Genomic DNA, 23,144 nt, shown 5'->3' with positions numbered 1-23,144 from the left:
CACCGGAGCCGGAGGAGGAGGCCCAACCATCTTCGAGGTCGTCGCGGCGGCCCTCCCGGCCAGCTTCAGCGGCCTCTTCTAGGTCGACCCGCAGTCTCTCCGACGCTGATATGGACTGGATGGTGCGTCGTTTCCTCCAAACCCAGATGCAGATGGGAGTGCTGCTGCCTCCCCCCCCCCCCCTTCGGGGGGAGGTCAGCCCCAATTTTTGCCCCGATAGCTCCTTCACTGATCCATTATCGGGTTTCGGAGCCGTCAGATCTGAGGAGTCCCGGAGCCGGGGTGTCGGCACCAACAGTTATAGTTACCTCAACGCCGGCCTTGCCTTCGAGTTTCTCGGATCCCCTTTCGGATCCGAGCTCTTGGAGCCGTGCGTCTGATCCGGGGGGGAGCCAGTGTGTCTTCGGCTCTGTTTCGGTCAGAGCACACTTCCCTCTCGGGTCCGAGCGCTTCGACTCTGACACCGATCCCCTCACCGGATCCAAGGGTGTTAACCATGGACCCCAGAGAGATTGGTTCACCCTCGGCTTTTGACGTGGTAGAGAGGGTTCTCTCGAGAAGTTTGAGACCCCCTACTCTTTCTTCGGATCCAGCCCCCACTCCCTTGCAGCTGGGCTTGTCTTTCATCATCCAGTCCCAGGGACAGCCTGCGTTGACGCCCCAGCCAGTTCCACTGGCGGAACACAGCCCTGTTAGTGAGCCCTCCTCAGACAGTCCCACCAAGGAGGGCCCTCACAAATGTAAGTGTAGGAGGAGGCACTTGGACTCCCCCGAGTCTCATGGAGGACACCGATTTGGAAGAAGGAGAAGGTTCCCCCAGGTCACCCCCTATGACATCTCCTTTGGAGACATTATGTAAATGCTTCGCCTGAAAGGAGGGTTGTCAGCCCAAAAGCCTTCCTCGGATGAGTTGGTGTTTCTGGAGGCATTCGACGCAGGCCCATCTACCTCTTGGGTGTCCCCTCTGGCCGACCCCCTGGTTGATCTCATCACTACCAGGGCATGGAAGGAACCGGACACTGTAGAGCCGATCCCCAGGAGGCCAGACAGGATTCTCAGTCTCCCCGTGGATAGGACGGCTTGGAGTAAGGGTTCCCCGGTAGAAGCCATGGTGGTGGTGGCAGCCACCAAGAGGGAACTCGCTCAGGATAGTTCCTCGATCCATCCCCCTGATAAGGAGTCTCAGACTGTGGATCGTATCGGAAAGCGGATGTTTGCTTCAGCAACCTTTTCTATAAGGGTGCTGAATTACTTGGCCCATGCAATTAGACTTCAGTGGGATCTGGTAAAAGAATATGCTGAGTCTCCCCCTGAGTCCATGTCAACCGAGGACAAACAGACCTTTTCGACTCGCATGGCCACTCTCAAATCTGTTCAGAACACGTCTTTGCGGCTACTTTCCCATGCCACGGAAGGAGCCGCTAGAGCCAGCGGGTCCAGTATCACCTTAAGGCGTCACGCCTGGCTCCGGCTTTGTGACTTTGTGGAACCTTTCAAGGCATCCTTCGCAAATGCACCCTTCGGTTCTACTCTGTTTGGGAAGGCCGTCCACAACACATTGATTCAGAGCGAGAAAGATGGGAAGACGCTGTCTGCCACTGGAGTCTGTTTCTCGGCTCCTCAAAGGTCCTTTTCTAGGAACCAGAGAGGACAAAAGAAGATGTGGTTCCGGAAGTCTTAGCAGTCCCGTTACGCTCCGGACCCTTCATCCTTCAGAGGCAGAGGAGGACAAGGTGGACGCCAGCCCAGAGGCAGAGGGGGGCAGAAAAATTTTGGGTTGCGGGAACCCTTTTCTGATCGACCCACACAGCAGCCTTGAGGGGTTGCCCGACTGCTCCTCTCTGGAGGCAGTCGGGGGGCGTTTTTCGAAGCACTTGGCCCAATGGGAGTCCATAACATCAGATCGCTGGGTGCTTGAATAATATCCAGAGGTTACTCTATCCCTTTCATAAATCTGCCTCCTCAGTCAAGGCACCTCCCCGACGTACCACCCAGTCAGATGGAGGCTGCAGCTTTAGAGGTAAAAAAGCTGCTAGAAAAAAAGAGCCATCCAGCACATACCCCCAGCACAATCTGGATTAGGCAATTACTCCTTGTTCTTTTTGGTGCCAAATAAAACGGGGGACTTAAGGCCGATCCTCGACCTTTCAGCAATGAACCTCTTCATTGCCAAGGAAAAATTCCGGATGGTCACGCTTCAATCCATTCTGCCCCTGCTGCAGGAGAAGGACTGGATGTGTTCCATAGACCTCAAGGATGCGTACTATCACATTCTCATGGACAGGCGTTCCAGGAGGTTTCTCCGCTTCCGGCTAGTGGCCAGTCATTACCAGTTTAGGGTCCTACCCTTCGGTCTCACTACAGCCCCCAGGGTGTTCACCAAGGTCATGGCAGTTGTAGCAGCCCACCTGAAGCTTCAGGGAATACAGATTTTTCCTTACCTAGACGACTGGCTCCTGACTGCCCCCACCAGGCATCTACTCTGTTTAGCCATGGATTGTTTCCTACTTCTAGCATCCCAGTTGGGGATCACCATAAACTTGAAATCATCCCTCCAACCAGTTCAAGTCTTGGAGTTCATAGGGGCCAGGATAGACACGCTTCAGACCAAGGCCTTCTTGACGCCAGACAGACTTCTCAGTTTGACTTTACACATTTTAGCCCTTCTCCAGTCACCTGCCCCGTCAGCGGAGTTAGTCCTGAGAACTCTAGGGTCCATGGCAGCAGCAGTCAACCTTGCACCCTTAGCCCACTTGCACATGAGGATTCTCCAGTGGACGTTACAGGTTCAGTGGTCCATCCTTCACCATCCATTGGACTTGCCGATTCCTCTCAGCAGAGTGTGCAAAAATTCCCTCTTGTGGTTTCTCCACTCCCGAGAGCTTTGGGAAGGGCGACTGTTTGTTATGCAGCAACCCCAAGCCACAGTGACTACGGATGCGTCTCGCCTTAGGTGGGGGGGCATTACGAGGGCAGAACTGTTCAAGGTACGTGGACTCAGACAGAGACCGTTCTGCATATCCATGTTCTGGAGATGAGAGCGGTGCTTCTAGCGTTGCAAGCCCTTCATGCCTTTCTCCCTCCAGGGACTATTGCGATTCAGTTAGACAACATGTCGGTGGTCTGGTACATCAACAAACAGGGGGGACCAGGTCTTACCCTCTTTGTCGAGAGGCCGTGAGAGTTTGGGATTGGGCGATATCCACCAACCGTTTTCTGTTAGCAATGCACATTCCGGGTCGGTCCAACACCCTAGCGGACAAACTGAGTCGAACTATCCTCTTGCCTTACGAGTGGTCTCTGAATCCCTTAGTAGCGAAACAGATCTTCCGCAAGTGGGGTCTGCCTTGCTGCGATCTCTTCGCGTCGCCTTCCAATGCGAAGTGCAGCAAGTTTTTCGCTCTAATTTCCCCCTCCGAGGGAAAGCCCCAGAGACACTCTAGTTCATGCTTGACCACCCGGTCTTCTGTATGCTTATCCTCTTCTTCCATTGATACCAAAATTCTTACAGAAAGCTCGTCGGTTGGGGAACAAGTTTATCCTCATTGCCCCATTATAGCCTCGTCAAACCTGGTTCCCGTCCCTGCGGTCTCATCTTATAGCTCCTCTCTGGATCTTGGATCCCATCCCGGATGTAATATCTCATCCTTCGGGATTGAAACCCTCGAACCTGGTCGATCTCAAGCTTTCAGCGTGGTTGATCCAATTCCATTAGTTGCTAGGACTCCCGGTATCTATTCTGCTGTTAGATCTATCGTAGTAGCGGCGCATAAGCTATCTACCAGGAAGGTTTACAATAGTAAATGGAAGCGGTTTTCTGTTTGGGCAGACCTTTTCACTGCTCCCATCCCAGCAGTGCTCGATTTTCTATCGCATATTTTTCAGCAAGGGGCCAGTTCCTCTACTGTAAAGGTTCAAATGGCTACCATCTCGCATTTTCACATTGGAGATAATCTCAGTCCCCTCGCTTCCACCAAGATTTGTAAGGCCTTTCTGAAAGGTGCGTTTCTCTTGAGACCACCTGTTAGGAACCCCGTCCCTCCTTGGGATCTAACCTCGGTCCTTCAAGCTCTAACTGGACCTCCTTTTGAACCTGCAGCCTCTGTTGATTTGAAATTCTTGTTCTGGAAAACTGCCTTTTTGGTCGCCCTTACCTCAGCTAAAATAGTGTTGGAGCTTCAAGCTCTCTGTATTAGAGCCCCGTTTCTGTTTTTTCATAAGGACAGGGTCTCTCAGGACTAACCCATCTTTCCTACCTAAATTGGCCTCCGAGACGAACATCAATCAGTCCATTAATCTCCCAGTTTTCTTCCCTAATTATCAAAACAGAGGGGAGTACAAACTTCATTTGTTAGATGTTTATAGGCAGTTACGATTTTATTTACACAGAACAGTGGCCTTCCGCAAGTCTGATCAGCTGTTTGTCTCTTTTGCTAAACCCTTCTTGGGTAAGCCTGTGTCGAAGGTGACTCTGGCCAGATGGAGTTCGAATTGCATTTTGTTCATATATAAACTATCTGGCCTGCCAGAACCTACTGGGGTTCGCCTCTACCCGTTCTATGGCTACATCAGCTGCATTCTGGTCAAGAATTCCCTTGGATGACATTTGTTCTGCGGCTACTTGGGCATCCTCTCATACCTTTGTCTCTCACTATAAATTGGATTTAGTGTCTAGAAGAAGGGTGGCTTTTGGCTCTGCAGTGCTCCGGAATATCCTTCCTTGAGGAACTCCCAAGTTTTTTTGGTAGCTGGGTACTCTGTCCCACAGGTTGATGATCAAATGAAGTTTCCTACTTCAGATAAAGAAGTTATGTACTCACCATAACGTTTCATCTGAGTAGGTAACTTAATTTGTCAGCAACCGACCCTCCCTCCTTCCCCCTAACCTGGTTCTTTGGTTTCCTGATCACTAGGATGGTTTATCCAGGTCATTTGTTAATCCTTAGGTTAGGATTCTCCAGGTTGTTGCTTTGTCATGGTTAGATTATGTAGATGGGCAAACGCGATCTGGGGATTGGAAGGAGGTGGCAGGGCATTATGGGTAAGGGGGAGGGGCTTGGAGCTCTAGCTTGGAAAGCTGCCGGCTCGGATCCAATACCCACAGGTTGCTGACAAATTAAGTTACCTACTCAGATGGAATGTTATGGTGAGTACATAACTTCTTTTTCTGTTTTAGAGCCAACTAAAACTGTACCAGGGCTGGTCTTTCACTTAGCACTCCCCTATCACTTTCTCTTTGCCTGTACTGTGTTCTCAGTCCCTGGTTAGGGAAGACAGTGCAGTTTAAATCTCTGCTTAGCCTCTTTCCACTTTAATGCCACTAGTTATTTGCTCCCAGTATCTTGGTTCATTTGCTGATTTCCTCTAGTAAATTCCAGTTCCCTCTTTCCCGTTTTCTAGAACCCTACTTCCAGTCATTCCTGCTAGTAACCCCTCCTTTCTCAGGTCTATGTTATATATTCGAACTTCCAAAATGTCGAATACCATATGTTTGAGACCATATGGTCAATATTTGAAAGTTGAAATATATGTAATTAACAAAAAAAAAAAAAAAAAAGAAAGAAAAACATACCTTAACAGTGTGAGCAAGGGGGCAAGCTCCCCTGCATCCTCCCACACCCCCCCTACTTAAATATACCAACTCCGAGACTGCACTTCAGTGCAGAAAAGGGAAATTCACCCATTCTGCACCGTACGGCACCGTTAACGTCAACCTTCGAACACTTGAAATGTTGATTATATGGTCTCGACCATATGACGATCGACATTTCAAGCATTCGTTTATTTGATATAGACCCCCTTTCTCCATTCCATTGTTGGTTTAGTCCTTTGTATACTTTCTGCCACTTTGTAATACTCTGGTTGTTTTCCTTAATGATCTACATCCAAAATATTGCTCTCTTTTTTTCTTAACCACCTCACCTCTGTTTGGTCATCCCTTTCCACTTTGCTTTATAACCTTGTGTCTGTTACATACATGAGCCTTAACTGCATAGCTCTAAAGTATTCCTTCAAATCAGATAATCCTAAACCACCTTGTTCCATGTGAAGAATCAATGTGTCTCACTTGACTGTTTCCCTCCCAGCTAAATTCCTTCAACTCTCATCCACAACTATTCCACTGGTTGATAAAAATGCCTGTATGTAAAACGGAAGGGACAAAACCTTTTTCACTGCTTGTATCGTACCGTCCATATCTATAACTGAGATTCTAGTTCCTTATTTTTTTGTATTCTTTAGATTGTTTTTACATATTATTGGCTGTTATAACAGAAGCCTGTTTAATCCATATACCTAAATACTTCATCTTATCATGTCCCCCATCAATATTAATATTGTTGAATCAATTCAAATGTGGGTACATAGTTTACCTTTATCGTCTTTGTCTTATTCTCATTTATTTTATATCTGGAAAATACTTTTAACTGTCTCAAGATGTTCCACAACACTGAAATGTCCTTTTCTGGATTTATCAAGTACAAAATATCTTCTGCAAATAAAGCTAACCCGCCTTGGTTAAAGGGCATAAATGGCATGGTAATTTGCGAGTCCTTTGTTTTCATTGTGAATGGCTCTAAATATAAAGGAAATAACAAAGGGAAAGAGGACACCCCTGCCTGGTTCCTCTGTCCAAGCACAGCTTATCAGAGAGGAACCCCCCCACCTTAATTCTTGCCTTTGACATTGAGTGTATTGTCCTGCTTAACCTTATTCTGTCGTGGAAAAGCAGTGATATTATGCTCTTTGTGTATCAACTTTCTGCAGTTGTAGACATTTGACGGTAGTCACTGATGCATTACATTGCTTCTAAACAACTTGGGAGTTCAGGACTCCAGTAGGGTTCTAACATGGTCACTTCCCCTTTTCTCTCTGTGTATTATATCAGTCTACTGCTCCCCTACCCCATTAATCTTAGAATATGAGGCCTGTCAGTGCTGCATGCCATGTCTTCTAGATCTTCTCTTCCCAGGCATACCTTAAGTATTCTGTTAGTCTTACTAAACTTTAGTTGGGGGGCAAGTAAGAACAGCAGATAGCTGACCGTACATATGGCTTTATGACATCTGGCTCTAACTACTGATGTCTGACTGATCCTGGCTACAGTTTTTTGCTGTAGATTTCTTTCAGGAGACACCCATGAAGATATGACATAAGTAACTCTCACAACTTCCTTTTCTGCCCATCTGTTGATTGCGTAATAAGTCAAAGTTGCTTTCACTTTGAAGTCTGCCTTGTTTTGTCTTTGATTGCTACCCTAAGCATTTTTCCCCACAGGTAGTGAAAAATGGTATTTTAAAGAGACCATCCCTTGCCTGTAAAGAGCTGTCAGATTGTGTATGCACTAATGAGTTTCGTCTGGTTTTGGTTTCATTTAGAAGTATTGCCACAAGTACAGAACAGTATGTGTTAGGTCAGCCATCTTTCTCTGCTTCTCTGTATCGTGAATGCACAGCACTGAGTGTAGGATACCTTTTGATGTAGTATTACCTGATATAATCTTCCATTCTTCTGGGAATCTGACTGCAATTGCTACATAGCAAAAAACAAAAATCTTAAGCTAACCGTCGGAAATAATTTAATGTACAAGCTTTCGAGATAAACTCTTTGTCAAATACATAACAAAATATTCATTCAGTGTATGTATGTATGTATGTGTGTATATATATATATATATATATATATATATATATATATATATACACATTTGCATTTGCTACATACTCAACTTTGTTCTTCATGCAGAAGGTAAGAGTAATAGAGAGCCCCAAACCAGAAAATGCTGTTATGACTTCATGTGAAATATATGGGTACAATATTCTTAACACGTTCATTTATTTCCAGGCCCATCCTCCCGTTGTACATTATATCGTAAGTAATCCTTTTCTGTAAATGACAGGGCAGGGGAATGGTGTACAAATGAAATGGAAAGGGTCTGGCCCTAGTATTTTTCATTTTATACTTCTCATACCAATACTATTTAATGCACTCGCCTCTTGGGGCACCCAAACAGAAACCATCACAAATGATAGCCATACTCAGTTTTAGTATATAGTAGTAGCAAAACTCAAGAAATGTTGAAAGAAAAGTGCTAACATACAGCTGGTGATAAACTAAAGCTTATAAAGTGTACCATATAATCTGCATACATAACTCAGTCCTCTTGATCTTTGCCTTGATCGTTTTTTTGTTTGCTGGGATACAGATGCTTTCCCAGCGGTATTCAGACAGTTTAGAATCTTTGGCTTTGAATGATTGCCTAATTTCTACAATCTCCAGTCATTCAAAGACTGAGGAGATTCTAAACATGCCTGGCACCAAAAATAACAGTGTTCCAGGTTTATGTATTTTGCTTTCCCTTACTTAACCTTCTAGTTTTGTAGCAAATGAAACGCTAATAAAGAAAAAGACCACCACTCTGTTGAACTTGACAGACCTAATTAGCAGTTGGCTTTCAGAATTTAATTTCTAGTTTCCAGCTAGTTTGTTTTAAGCATAAACCCACATGGTGTGTGCCTAGGTAACCAAAGCTCTTTGGAAATGCAAAACACATGGAAAGACCCCCCCCCCCCAACACTGTTTGGTATTAGAGTCATGGGAAGCCATTGTAACCATCATCCTTAACATCTAGTTCATTCCTGGCTGTGCGCTCAGAAGAGCCTGCAGTGCGCCCCTACTGTCATCATCCTAGGTTCAGGCATCAGGCTCACCTTGTGGCTTTTGACTGTCAATCTTTTGCCATTGCTATGGTTATTGCACTTAATTGAACCCCCATTTGTTGGAAATATAATCTTAGAATTATTTTTGTCCCGTACAGGAGCATTGAAAATCGCATCTACACTGATGGAAGTTTTTTAGCAGCTCTCCCATCCGTCCAGTAAAAACTAAAAGAAAAAAAAAATCAGAAATAAGATGATGCATCACCATTTGTTGACATGTACTATGGTGTGTTCTTTGTTTTGCACACCAAACTTGGCATGCTTATTTTGTTATACCCCTTAGTGTTTGAAAACTGTGTACCATAATTTACAACATTTAATGTGATTATTGATAGTCTACAAAAGAGAAAAATGTATTGTGCAAAATGTAAAGAAACTGAAAATGGTTGCATTTTGCTTGTTTTTGGTAGGGTGCAGATGGAATCCAGTTCACCAGAACCCATCATGTTGTGGGGAAAACAACACTGTATGATATGGATATAGACAGCGCTCATAAATATGCTGCTGTTGGCTGTCAAGACAGGAATATCAGGTAAATATTACTTCTCTGTTTATCATATAACAAAGGTAATTTTTTTGTGATGTGCTATATAAGTTTTGTTGTATCTAGACTCCATGTAGTGAACAGTAGAATTACTAAATGTGTTAAACTGGGGTCGTGTTGGTGTGGGTTTTAAGATTGCTGCCTCACTGCACTTTATTTTGTTTCAATCCCTCATTGGAATACTTTCTTTGTGGAGTCCATGTCCTTGTCTCTGTGTGTGTTTACACTTGAGACTGCTGTTCACACACAAGACACATGCCAGGAGGTAGGTAGGGATTTCTGTGCGCGTGTGTGTGTGTGCCTGTGTGTGCACTTGCATGCGTCTGTGTGTGTGTGCTTGCATGCATCTGTTTGTGTGTCCGTGTGCTTACATGCACCTGTTTGTGTGTGTGTGCTTGTGTGCACTCACGTGCCTATTAGTGTGTGCGTGTATGCACCAATTTGTGTGTGCTTGCATGCACCAGTTTGTGTGCATGCACACACGCATGTGTGCAGATACACGTGTTTGCGTGTGCGTGCATGTGCACTTGTTTGTGTGCGCGCACGTGCCCCTGTTTCCATGCGCTTGCACCTGTGCGTGTGCGCATGTGCCCCTGTTTGTGCATGCATGCACCCATTTGTGTGTGCACACATGCACCCGTTTGTTGGTGTCTGCTTGCATGCACCTGTTTATATGTGTGTGTCTTTGTGTGTGTTTACATGTGTCTGTCTGTGTGTGCTTACGTGTGTCTGTGTGTGCACTTGCGTGAGTCTGTGTGTGCGCTTGCGTGCGTCTGTGCTTGTGTGTGCCTGTTTGTGTGTGCTCATATGCGCCTGTTTGTATGCGCATGCATGCACCCATTTGTGTGTGCTTGCATGCACCGGTGTGCGTGTGTGTGCGTGTGTGCACGTGGTCCTGTTTGTGTGTGCGTGCACATGCACCTGTTTATGTGTGTGCGCACGGACACCTGTTTGTGCGTGCATGCACCCATTTGTGTGTGCACATATGCACTTGTTTGCGGGTGTCTACTTGCTTGCACCTGTTTGTGTGTGTCTACTTGCGTGCGCCTGTTTGTGTTTGTGCGTCTTTTTGTGTGCTTACGTGCGTCTGTGTGTGTGCTTGTATGTGTGTGCGCTTGTGTGCATCTGTGTGTGTGCTTGCATGCGCCTGTGTGTGCATGTGCTTGTGTGCACCTGTTTGTGCGTACACATGTGCACCAGTTTGTGTGCGCATGCACCGTTTGTGTGCACGCACATGCACCATTTGTGTGTGCGCGCACGTGCACATACGCTGGTTTGTGTGTGTGTGTGCATACACGTGTGCCAGTTTGTGTGTGCGCGTGCACGTGGGCCTGTTTTTGTGTGCACACGCACGTGCGCCTGTTTGTATGTGCGTGCTCACATGTGCCTGTTTGTGCGCACGCGCACGTGCGCTCACATGCACCTGTTTGTGTGTGTGGGTGTGTGCGCAAGCACGCGCACCGGTTTGTGTCCAGTGAGGCCCTTGTCTAGGAACACAGTTTTTTGCGTGCGTGCACCCGCACCAGTATGTGTGCATGCGCACCGGTTTGTGTGCACGCACACCCACAAGTACATATCTACTTGTGTGTGCCTGCTTGTGTGTGTTTGTGTGTGCGCCTGTTTGTGTGTGTGTGCACCTGTTTGTATGTGTACATATGCATGCACATGCACCTGTTTTTATGTTTATGCACATGCGCCTCTGTGTGTGTGTGTGTGTGTGTGTGTGTGTGTGTGTGTGTGTGTGTGCGTGCACAAGCATGCACCTGTATGCGCGCACAAGCATGCACGTGTGTGTGTTTGTGTGTGTGTGTGTGTGTGTGTGTGTGTGTGTGTGTGTGTGTGTGTGTGTGTGTGTGTGTGTGTGTGTGTGTGTGTGTGTGTGCACGCTCACCTGTGTGTGTTTGTGCGCACACCACCTCTCACATCACATATTCTTTAGCAGACTGGCATGTCATTTAGGACTAGTTCTCTGCCATGTGCATATTAGGTGGAGGGTAGTCTCTGGCTCCTTTGCAACCCTGAGTAGTGTGAAGTAGGTCTCAGACAATTAAACTAATGAATATTTATATTGTATTGTTGCTTTTCTGAGAATAAGGCACAAGTAAGACTTGCTTATGACCTGGATGCTGGGTTAACAGCTGGTAAGAGTGTAGGCTTTTTGAAGATTGAAGTATTGCCAAAGGAATGGAGCTTAGCAGAAGTGCTCCGAGTGAAGAATGCACAGAACAGGAAGGAACCTAGTAATTACAAACCACCATTCCAGGAAAGGTGAGGTAGAAGTTATAGAGGATATCTGCTGGACTACAGATTGTGTATTAGATGGGATGGATGATAGGATGATTCACCTAACAGAGGTAACTTGATATGTCACTATTCATCACTCTTGGGTCTTGGATCCAACATTGGATCCGAGCGGGCAACTTTACAGACTGCTTCTAGGCTCGAACTCCTTCCACTCCCATGATCCCTTGCTGCCCTCTAACCCCTCATATCTCATTTTCCGTATTAAGCTTCAGACGCAGATTCTTTGGCTCGAGTCTCCAGCGGAGATAAGTCACTTTGTTTCAAACCTTTTGTCAGTAGGTTTTCTTGTATTTAGTGTTTTCTTGTTAGTGTTAGGGTTGTTCTTAGTACCGGTAATTTTAGTCCTCCCCTCCAATTTCTTTTTGTTGGTTAGTCTGTGGTTTGTGTTTTTGTTGTCCTTTTTATAGTGGCCGTTTTTTCTACTGTTTGGCGTTGGTGTTATTAGTTAGTCTTGTAGTTGTTGAGTGCTTGACGTACGTTTGTCAGTTGGTCTTTTTCCAGTTTTGATCCATGTTTGTTCTACCAGTTGTGCATTTGGAGTGTCCCCTTGGTCGCATCACATCTGATAAGCTAGTTGGCTTTAAAAGGTGCTCCTCATGCGGTTGGAAGATGCCCATCACCAGTTCGCATGAGGAGCGTCTTTATTGTTAGAGTGTCTTCCACCTGGAGGTTGAATGGGACATTTTGTGCTGCGTTCAACCCCAGGGCTTTGGTTGAGCACTAAAACAAACTCCTTTTGAAAGGGTTGGCTCAAGGGGGTCCCTTGGCTCAGTCTCCTGCCAAGTCTGGATGCTCAGAGCACAAAAGGAAGGCCTCTTTAGCTGCGGGTCATCTTCTGCCAAAAAGATGAGGCTGTCAGATCCTAGTGCCTCTGATCCAACCCCAACCTTAAGTCTGTCGGATCTGATACCCTCGGATCCTAAGATCCGTGATTCTCATGGACCCGGGGCTTCAGCTTTGAGGAATTTAGATCAGAGGTTGAGAGAGTCCACCCCCAGATCCAAGGTCTCCAGTTCAAGGCCTTCAGATCCAGCTGGTTCCCCGGGCCAGACACGGATCTGGCTTCTTCGGATCTGAGACGTGGGATCCAAGCGTTCAGATCCTACCTTGTCATCAGATCCAGAATGGTCAGATCTGGGATCTGTGTCTGATCCCACTATTGTTATTGAGGATTCCCACTCATATTCTGGCTTGGGGCCGTCTACTATCTCCGAGCACAGAAGTTGTTCTTTAGAAGGAAGGTCCTTGGGATCTAGATAGCCATTCCCTGCTAGGTCCTTTGCTTCCTTTAGATCCTCCAGGAGTGTTCCCCCTTCCACTATGGACAGGAAGATGAGGCCCTTCCTCAAGGCTCAAATTGAGTTGGAGCTTGTGGCATCCCCTGCCCATCTGGCAGCGGGGCCATCTCCTACCCCCTTGTTGATCTCTCCTTGTCTGACCAGGATGGTTTTGGACTTCACCCCTTGACAGATCTGGGCGAGTACCATCAGGAGGCCCAGAGGTTCTGACTTGCTCTGGTCCTTCTTCCCAGACAGACCTTCCTACCAGGAATGCAGAGAAGGTATTGTCGAGTCCTTCAGCTTTCTGAGATGGAGAGGATTTTTCCTCCCAGAGTGTGTCCTTCCAGGAACCATTACAGCCCATCCTAGCAGACCTTTCTCATCCTTTCCCAGTTCGGACCTTGATGAAGGGAACTCGTCTCCCAGATCTCCGCCCAAGGATGTCTCCTTTGGGGACATCTTGGAAATACTTAAGCTGAAGGGCAGTTAGTCTTCCCTCCCCCCGTCCTCAGAGGAGTCCATCTTTCTGAAGGCTTTTTTGATGGGCCCATCTACCTCCTGGGTTCCCCCCAGCAGACAAACTTGTAAATCTTATCGCCAGTAGGCCATGGAAGGAGCCAGATACTGTGGAGCACGTTCCCAAACGTGCGGACAGATTTTTCAGTCCCCTTTCTGATAAGCAGTTCTAGTTGAGAGTTTTAGTTGAGAGGCGTGCTAGTCGATGCAATCGTGGTAGCTGCCTCCACCAGGAAAGAGCTGGTGGAACAGAGCACGTCTGTCCATTCCCCCCATCTGCGAGTCCCGGGCAATTGATAGGCATGGAAAGTGGGTTTTTTGCCTCAAGCTACATTGGTCTGTGAGCTTTAAACTACATGGCACATTTCATTCAACTGCAAAGGGACCTGGTCACAGAGCTTACCACATCCCTTTGAGATACTGCCTGCCAGGGAACTAAGTAAGGTGTCTCCCAAACTATCCACATTTTCTTCCCTCTGATCAGCCGGCACAGGCATTGTCATTCGGCATCACACCTGGCTGTGCCTTTGCGGATTTGCAGAGTCCTTTAAGGCATCTTTCACCAATGGCCCCCTTTGATGGTTCCACCTTGTTTGGCCCTTCGGTCAAGGAAATTCTCACCCGCAGTGAGCAGGAAGGCAAGACCTTGTCGGCTGTGGGAATCAGGTTTTCCACCCCTCAACATTCCTTTTCCAAAGTGCAGTGAGGAGCCAGGAAAATGTGGTTTTGCAAGTCACAGTCTGCCTTCCAGGATGCTCAAGATGAGCCTTCCTCCAGAGGTCGGGAGAGAAAGTTCAATAGCAGACACCAACCAGAGGAAGAAGGAAGAGGGGGTCCACAAAATTAGGGCTCCAGGGAACCCTTCTCTGAGAAGGCCCAGCAGCTCTCCTGAACCACTGCCCAACTGTCCTACCTGGAGGCAGCTGGGGATTGTTTGTCTTTGCACCCATTGGCCTGGACAAGTATTGCAAAATATCGTTGGGTGCTAAAAAATAATTTCTAGGGTTTATTCTGTTTCCTTTTCCCAGTCTCCTCCTGCAGTCAGAAGATACTTCCCTGATGCACCACCCCTTCAGAGACAGTTAGCTCAGGAAGAAGTGCTCAAGGCTGTTCAAAAGAGAGCCATCCAAGAGGTCCCCCCTAGCACAACAAGAATCCAGGACTTACTCTTGCTTCGTTTTAGTGCCAAAGAAGACACTACCAGTTCAAAACCCTGCCCTTTGGTCTCACCTCAGCCCCCCCCCCCGTGTTCACCAAGTGCATGGCAGTGTTCGCAGCTCACCTGAAACTGCAGGGATTCCAGCTAATCTCCCCAAATCCTTCCTGATTCCATCCTGAAATATGGAATTCATTGGGATTCAGATGGACACTGTGTTGGAAATTGCAGCTCTCCCGCTCCGCTGGGTACACCTCATCAGATCTCATGTTCAATGTCTTCTCGATCTGTGTCATCCCCAAGCCCATCTTATTCTCAGGGCCTTAGGGTCCATGGCAGTGGCATCAATCTGGTGCCATTAGACAGGTTCTACATGAGGGTTCTGCAGTGGAGTCTAGCGGTTCAGTGGTCTTCCCTGGTTCATCCTATGACAACTCTAATCCTCCTCACTCCAGTGTGCAGACATCATCTCCTCTGGTGGATCCAGTCCCCCAACCTCTTAGCAGGTAGACCATTCCCCCCTTCCCATGCCACAGTGACCACGGATGCTTCCCTTGTTGGGGTGAGGGGGGCATTTTCAGGGAAAGACTGTCCAAGGCACGTGATCTGAAGAAGAGACCAAACTGCATATCAATGTACTGGAGATGAGGGCAGTTCGTCTCACATTGCAGGCCTTCCATAACTGCCTCCATCCGGGTACCACTGCAGTTCACACGAACAACATGGCTGTTGTGTGGTACATCAACAAGCAAGGGGGCATATGTTCGTATCTGCTTTGTCACAAGGCCATGAGAATGTGGGAATGGGCGATGTCCTTTGGGCACTTTCTCATTGCAGAGCATATTCCTGGTAAGTCCAGCGTGCTGGTGGACAGACTGAGCAGAGCAATTCTGAGTCCTTACGAGTGGCCCTTGAATCCTTCCGTGGCAAAAGAGATCTTCCTTCGCTGGGGTCAGCCAAGCTGCGATCTTTTTTGCTTCCCCTCTCAACCACAAATGTAGCCAGTATTTCGCCCCGTTTCCCCCAGATGTTAAGTCCTCCAGAGATGCTCTAGTTCATGACTAGCCCCCAGGTCTCCTTTATGCCTATCCTCCCTTACCTCTCATTCCCAGAGTACTTCAGAAAGCTCATCTCCTCAAGACCACCTTGATCCTCATCTCCCCTTTTTGGCCTCGGCAGGTGTGGTTTTCCCCCCTTCTTCAGTCTCATTTGAAGTACCCCCCTGGGTACTAGATCCTATTCCGGATCTGATTTCCCATCCCTCTCTGCTTCCAGAATAGTGCTTTAACCTACTAGGCCACTCAATTCTTACAATTCCCGACCTCCAGATGCTTTGTCTGACAGCATGGTTTGCCCACTTCCAGTAATTCTGAATCAGCCCAGGCTACCTTCTCCCATTCAGAACATTATCCTGGCCTCTGAGAAGACTTCTACTTGAAAGATTTATGCTAGGAAGTGGAAAAGGTTTTCTTTTTGGGCTAAGCAGCACAATCTCGATCCAGCTTTGGCTTCCATTTAAGTATCTTGCTTTTCTTGTTTTTTCAGGATGGAACTAGCTTCTCTACTATCAAGGTACAGTTGGCGGCTATTTCCATCTTCCATGTTTGTGAGGAACTCCCTTCTCCTCTCGCTTGTGTAAAGCATTTTTAAAACTGTTTTTTCTGCTCCAACCTCCTGTCAAGGATCCTTTCCCTCCTTGGGACCTTTCCTTTCTGCTGCAATCTCTGAGTCCATTTGAGCCTGCTGTGACACTTGATATCAAATTCTTGTCATGGAGGACAGCTTTTCTAGTTGCCATAACTTCAGCTAAAAGAGTTTCAGAATTGCAGGCACCTCCTTCAAACCACGTTTCATGGCTTTTCATAAAGACAGAGTGGCCCTTCAAACTTAACCCTTCGTTCATGCCTAAGGTTGCCACAGAAGCAAATGTGAACCAGTCAATCTAGTTGCTAGTTTTCTTCCCAAATTTTGCTAATAAAGGGGAATATCTCTTGCATATGTTAAATTACATAGACCATTATGATTCTACTTGCATAGAACAGTTTCCGCAGGTATAACCAGTTGTTTGTGGCGTTCTCTCTCTTAACAGGAAAGGTCAGGCTGTGTCCAAAATAGCTATCTCCCATTTGATTTCAGTATGCATTTCCTTTGTTTATTCATCCAAAGGTTTATCCTTACCAGGTCCAATCAGAGTTCATTCCACTATGTGAATGGCTATGTCTTGCCAGTCATTCCATTGATGACTATTACCTGGCCTTCTCCTTACACTTTTGTTAGGCACTACAAACTTGACATTGTCTCCAGGAACAGGGCTTCCTTTGGTTCCACAGTTCTTCGGCATGCCCTTCCATGAAGCCAGCCAGGATTCAGGGTAGCTGGGGACTCTGACCCAAGAGTAAAGAATAGTGACATGGATAACATCAGATAATGAGTTACGTGCTTATCATAACTTGGCATCTGTGTTATCCGATGTCACTAGTCATCACTATCCCTCCCTCTGTCTGCTGTATTGTAGGATTTTGAGGATATGGAGATGGTCATGGTCTTCCTTAGCTGATTTCTGTCTTAGGGCAAACTCGATCTGAGGAGTTAGGGGGTAGCAAAGGATCATGGGAGTGGGAGGAGCTCGAGAGTAAAAGATGTCTGTAAAGTTGCTAGCTCAAGTCTGATGCCGGATCCAAGACCTAAGAGCGATGAATAGTGACATAGGATAACACATGCCAAGTTATGGTAAGTACATAACTTATTTTTTTTAGTATGCTTGGTCTATGAATTTAGATATATATTGCACATGAACGTATATGCATTTTTGTGTGGGTGTGTAATGCATGTTTATACAGCTGCTCATATGAATGCTCCTAGATATGCAAGACGAAAGCGCAGATCTGTATTCAAGTATGAATAAAAATGAGTACTTACACTTTGTGCGCTATTATACATTTATCTACATTTTGGCAGCCTGATCATGTTTTAAAAACTCATTTAAATATTTTCACCTTGTAATTTGAGAGGCTTTATATAGTGGGTAATGGCTAAGATTTCCTTTAAGGACCTCTTTTCTCACATACCTTTGTGATTTCTATCTCTGCATTTCAGACGCCATGCTCCTTTTTACCTGTATACCTTTTCAGGTTATGTACTTGATATAGGAAGAAGTATTCACCTCCACACTCTCCATTTCTTTTCAGCTAGTCGCACAGTTTGGGTCTGAAGTCTGACATTTATCCTAGGAAAGTTTCCACGCTGGGTGCCAAGAAATTTGTTTCCTTTTTGTCATTAAAGCTCCAGCTAATATTTCTACCCAGCTACAGGTGAAGGGGGTATAAAATGCTTCAGACTTGCCTAGCTACTTACAGGATGGCAGGAATGGAAGGTAAAGTAGCCATTAAAGTGACTGGCAAAAAAGGACAGTCATATGATCCCCATCAGAGAGGAGAGATCTAATAAGGGTCCGCAAGGCCAGGTGTCAGGCAAAGCCTCTTCTGCCTAAATCTATGGACAGCAGACTCTAATTCTTTGTGGTTTGTGAGCTCTGCTTCAGCAAGTGGGGGACTGATCTTGGCAATTGTCAGCTGACACCCCAGAAGCTGACAGAAGTGTTTATCTGCTTTCTACCTTTGTTGTAGAGTCTCGGCATTCAACAGTAATTATTTCTATGAAAGGGAACATGTCTGGCTGGCCTGATGACCCAAGGAGTAGCAAAAAAGTTATGTAGTCAAACTTGATGGCCAGTGAGACTTGTTTCCCTCCTCTGTTATCCTAGCATTGTTGTCAAGAAATAAGTACACTTCTGCCATGTTCGGTGGAACAACAGGCAACCCTGCTGCTTCAGATATTTGAATGCTTTCTGGCAACATTAAGTAAGAACACACCCTTATGAGACTTGACACCAGTGTAGACCATTATACAGCCCCTCAGGATCAGAATAAGGAATCCATTTTACAGAGAGGTGTGTTCCTCCTTGAGCACTAAGGACTTTTGCTCACCCCTAGCACTCTCATGCTCAAGCCATTAAGTGAGTGTAGGCTGCCTTCATGTGGTATTAGCAGTAGGTTTGTGTGTCACTTTCACAGTTTCCTGCCTCTGAAATAGGAAATGGTAATGAGACTCTCCCTTCATTGGAGCCCACTCCTCCCACACTCAGATCACCCCCCCCCCCCTTTTTGGACAGGAGGTTATACTGAAAGTCTTCCATAGATTGGCCTGTAACTCGCCTGCCTTTTACTCCCATGATACTGAATATATATTTGTGGAATCAGGGGATCATAATTAAACTATGGAATCAATTCTTTAAGGATGTTGTTCTGTATTTCTGAAAGTATGTAAATTCTGGTCCTCCTACCAGGAAGTATGATTCCCTCTGTAAAATCCTGGGGGAGTGGAATGCTATCATTTGAATAGATTAGTGAGAGTTAAATGCAAATTAACAGTTAGGCAAAAAACCTTTAAAAGTAAGTTTTTTTTTGCCAAACTGTTATTTTAACAGGTTGGCAATTAAATATTTCACATACCAACTTATTCTGATTAGACCTGGCCCCCAGAATGACTTGCAGACCTCCTGCTGGCATATTAATATTAATGCATATGGCATGAGAAGCTTACACGTCTGTTTTTGGAAGCTTTTTCAAAAGTCAGTTTCTGAAGGGTTTCAAAAAAACTTTTATTTTTAAATAAGAGTGTCTGCACGCACAAGGTTATATGGAACACTTTTTAAAATTAAAACTGCATTTTTTCACTTTAAACATTATTTTTAAGTCATTCCTGCTCACATGGGCCACTATAAGGTCATAGTTATATTTGCTTGCTAAAGAGACTGAAGGGCTTGCCTTGTGACATGAATCCTGACGCAAGAAATATGGCTAACCATGACCGTGTCCTTAGCCAGCAATGGCAAATTGGATTCAGCCTGTCCTGACAACTGAGTCACCAATTATTTGGATATTTCCACTGAAGTTTGTGAGATTGGGAGTGGTAAGCAGTTTACTTTCTACCACCTGGTGATCATTAATTAGGTGTGTGTGCGAGTTTCTCCTAAGCCCTCTGTTTCTTAATCATAGGCAGCTTAGGAAGTGATTTCTTAATGGCCTCTGCATGTGATAGTGTGGTGCGACAGGCCTGACATGTAGACGGCACTAAGGAAAGGTGACAGGTCAAGTTGTTGTGAAATATTTGCATATCTTGCAGAGCGAATTATATATAGCAAGTAAGAGATTTATCTGATTGTTTCAGGGTTTCTACAATACAGTGATAGGCTGGTAATAGAAAGTTTAAAAGTAGAGATTGTCTCCATGTTGTCTAGATGTTCGTGTCAAGTGGGTTTGATTTTACTAGTGCTGCTGTTAATTGCTGGATTATTACCAGGATTGTCTACTATTGCCAACGTATTGACAAGTACAAGGTTGCCAATGCTAATAAGAAATTGATTAAAATAATAGGCTTTAAATTAAGCAATGATGGAAATGGGTTTCTTCATATTTCAGTGCTTTTTTTTTTCTCTGTTGGGTTTTTATAAATCTTGAAGGATTTAATGTATATAGCAGCATCTTCTGGAAATGTCTCTGAGATTGTCATAACTGATCAATTTGTAAATAAATAATATTTCATTAAAGTGAACACTGTTAGAATTATTTGGTCATCTACATTCATTCCTTCAGAAGGAATATGGAGTATAACTAAATGCCTGGTCCATAGTATCACATTATAGTGAAACTTGGATAGAATTTAGTAAGTTGTAGCAAAGGAGAGGCTACTTGTGCTAAAACACCCAATTTATAGCACAGAAGCAACATCAAGTAAAAAGCTCAATAGAGCACATCAGCTAAACTTTATTTCTCTTAACTGCCACAAGCTTAAACCTAGCCTTGGTTTTTCTTCTCCCACCAGGAAATCAGCAAATTAATTTAAAGCAAAGTGACTGAAAACTGGCTAAAGTGGTGCTTGTCTGTGTGAGTTCATTGAAATCACTTTGCTCAGATAATCCTGGCTTCAGTAACAGATTTAAATCTGGTTAAAGCTGGTTTACAGTCTGGAGCATTTAGCTTGGCATTAAGCAAGTTGTTGCAATTATATGGTTAATAGTCCTTATTTTGTGCATAATAAACTTGAGAAGACTTTTAGAACAAATGGACATTTTACATGCAGCACTGAGAATGTGGTCTGTGCAGCTACGTTTCATGGCTTTTTGTCATTTACTGTTTGTCCCTCACCTGAAGTGCTAATTTGCAAGCTGTACATGCTTAATATAGGCATTTACAAAATACAAAGAGTGGAAAGTTTTTGTTTTTTGTGTTAGAGGAGGAAGGGAGATTTAGATGTACTTGAAAGAGAAGAAATGCACTAGCAGCTGAGGTTGTGGGCATAATTTGTGCCTGGATGGAATGAGCTTATTACCATTGACTCCGATTTGAAGAGCAGAGGTTTAAAGTGGAATATTTTTTACAAATCAGTCTTTATTGGACATGTATTATGTATCGTGTTGCATCATTTGATTCACTTTTGAGATGTATTTAAAGTTTGAATGTTTTACATGATGCCAGATTGATGAAATCCAAGTATGTAATTTGTGCTTGAAAGTGCTAAATCGAGGTAATAGCATTTTACCTTCAGCTTCTAAATGTCTCCTTTTTTAAAATTTGAATGTAGTTTGAAGATGTAAGTCACTGTAGGTCTAGGTTTTAATGTATGGCCTCCCTGCAGGTGGTTAAGTAGTGATCTGTCAACACATGGATCATAAGACAAACTCACTGACTACCAATTTAGAGAAGCAAAGGAGGAGCAGAAAATTAAATCTGATACCCTAAAGGATCCATTTTAAATTCTGTTCCAGAGTTTCAGCTAAGCAAAGGGACAGAAGAAGGTTGACCTCAACCCCAACACGCACACAGTTTGTATTAAATCCTATACAAGAGTTTCACAGGGTTAGCGATCAACAAATAGCAAACTTAATTTTGTATATAGTTACGTGTGTGCATTATATGTCTTTATATACATATACATGTATGTGTGTGTGTGTGTGTGTGTATATATATATATATATATATATATATATATATATATATATATAGGTGTGTGTGTATATATAGGTGTGTGTGTGTGTATATATAGGTGTGTGTGTGTGTATATATATGTGTATATGTGTGTATATATATATATATATATATATATATATATATATATATATATATATATATATATATATATATATATATATATATATATATATATATATATATATACATATACATATACATATATATATATATATATATATATATATATATATATATATATAAATACACACACACACACACAAACCCATACACGCAGTTATGTGGTTTTTGGTTTGCATGCTCTATCTTGGAGATGCGCATTGTAATGCTGGTATTTTAGTGTTAACCTTCTGTGGACAATTAGTAAGAATGATTTCTGCACATTGTGTGTGTATGCTTGTTTAGATGTATGTGTGGAGGCAAAGTAGAACATGTGTTTGCAGCACCATTCCCTGCATATACCATGCTTTTCTTGGTCCTTCCCTTCCAGGATGTTGATGCAACTCTGTTAAGCTAGGCAGGCAGTGAGGCATTGCCTCTGTAGGTCTCTCTGTCTTTGGCCTTAGGACAGCCATATGTCTTCAGCCTCCACACTTGCCAGTCATCTGATTACTCAAGTCCTGTCCTTCACCTGGAATTGAACAACCTTTCCCCATTGGCATATGCCCATCCATGTGCTATCTCCATCAGATGCCAGAGTTACTAATCAAACTAGAATTGCCTGGGCAGTAGCTAGGATTCATCTGTGTATGTCACTGTGTTGGCAGAATACATGTATTTATAAAGTACAAAATCACTACTGCATCATCTTAATAAAAAAGTAAAACGGGTATTAGGGCATCTAAGTCATTGTAAGATAGCATTGCTCCTTTGTAAAGGCTGTTATAAACTGCTTGGGTGTTACAATGCTTCTACCTGTGTGGCTGTATTACTGACCGTGAATGATGGTTCCTGAACATTATCAGGAATTTGTGGAAGGGAGTTGATTTTATCTATATGAAATGGTTTCTAAAAAAGCTGCATCATATTTAGCTTGAATGTTCTCAAATTTAGTACAAGGCACAAAATCTAAGCTGTAAAATCTTTTTGTTGTACTTTATTCAAAACTGATCTTTTTGTTAGTTTTTTTTAGTTGTAAAAGTAAAATTTTCTTTGACAGGATATACAATGTGATCACTGGGAAGCAAACTAAATGTTTTAAAGGCACAGTTGGCGAGGATGGTACACTGCTGAAGGTATGTTTCTTTTCATAAATTTCATGCAGATAAACTGTTAGAATTTTGTCAGAATGCAGAAAGTAAATTTAAATACATTTCTCGCCTTGTTTCTGTAAATTCAGATGTGCATTATCAGATCACTGTTGCAGTAGTCTAAACTGTATAGGATGTCCTGCCAAGGATTGGGCCAGTCAGCATCCAAAGTCTTATGGCACATTACTTATGCACTGTACATCTTGAGGAGAACAGTGTAATGTGAGTGGCTAGGCTGCAAAAACTTCAGAACAGTTTTGCCATCAAAGTGCAGTCTTTCCTGCAGACTGAGTGATCAGTAGGCTAGAGCTTCATCAGTGCTGGTCAG

At 44.4% G+C, this 23,144-nt stretch overlaps 1 protein-coding gene across 1 annotated transcript in view; it reads left to right on the top strand.

The window, feature by feature from the left end:
• Positions 1 to 23,144, top strand: part of LOC122787719 (WD repeat-containing protein 62-like) — a 1,689,893-nt gene that overhangs the window by 658,132 nt on the left and 1,008,617 nt on the right. Inside the window, exons 13-14 of the mRNA XM_044054617.1 lie at positions 9,128 to 9,249; positions 22,726 to 22,801. Of these exons, the coding sequence (XP_043910552.1) occupies positions 9,128 to 9,249; positions 22,726 to 22,801 (198 nt within the window). The remainder of the gene's footprint in view (positions 1 to 9,127; positions 9,250 to 22,725; positions 22,802 to 23,144) is intronic.

The sequence above is a fragment of the Protopterus annectens genome, chromosome 1.part0 (genome assembly GCF_019279795.1).
Source record: "Protopterus annectens isolate FY-2018-M chromosome 1.part0, PAN1.0, whole genome shotgun sequence".
Classification (NCBI taxonomy): domain Eukaryota; kingdom Metazoa; phylum Chordata; order Ceratodontiformes; family Protopteridae; genus Protopterus; species Protopterus annectens.
The sequence above is the reverse complement of the archived record's forward strand: the minus strand, read 5'-3'. Positions and strand labels throughout refer to the sequence as shown.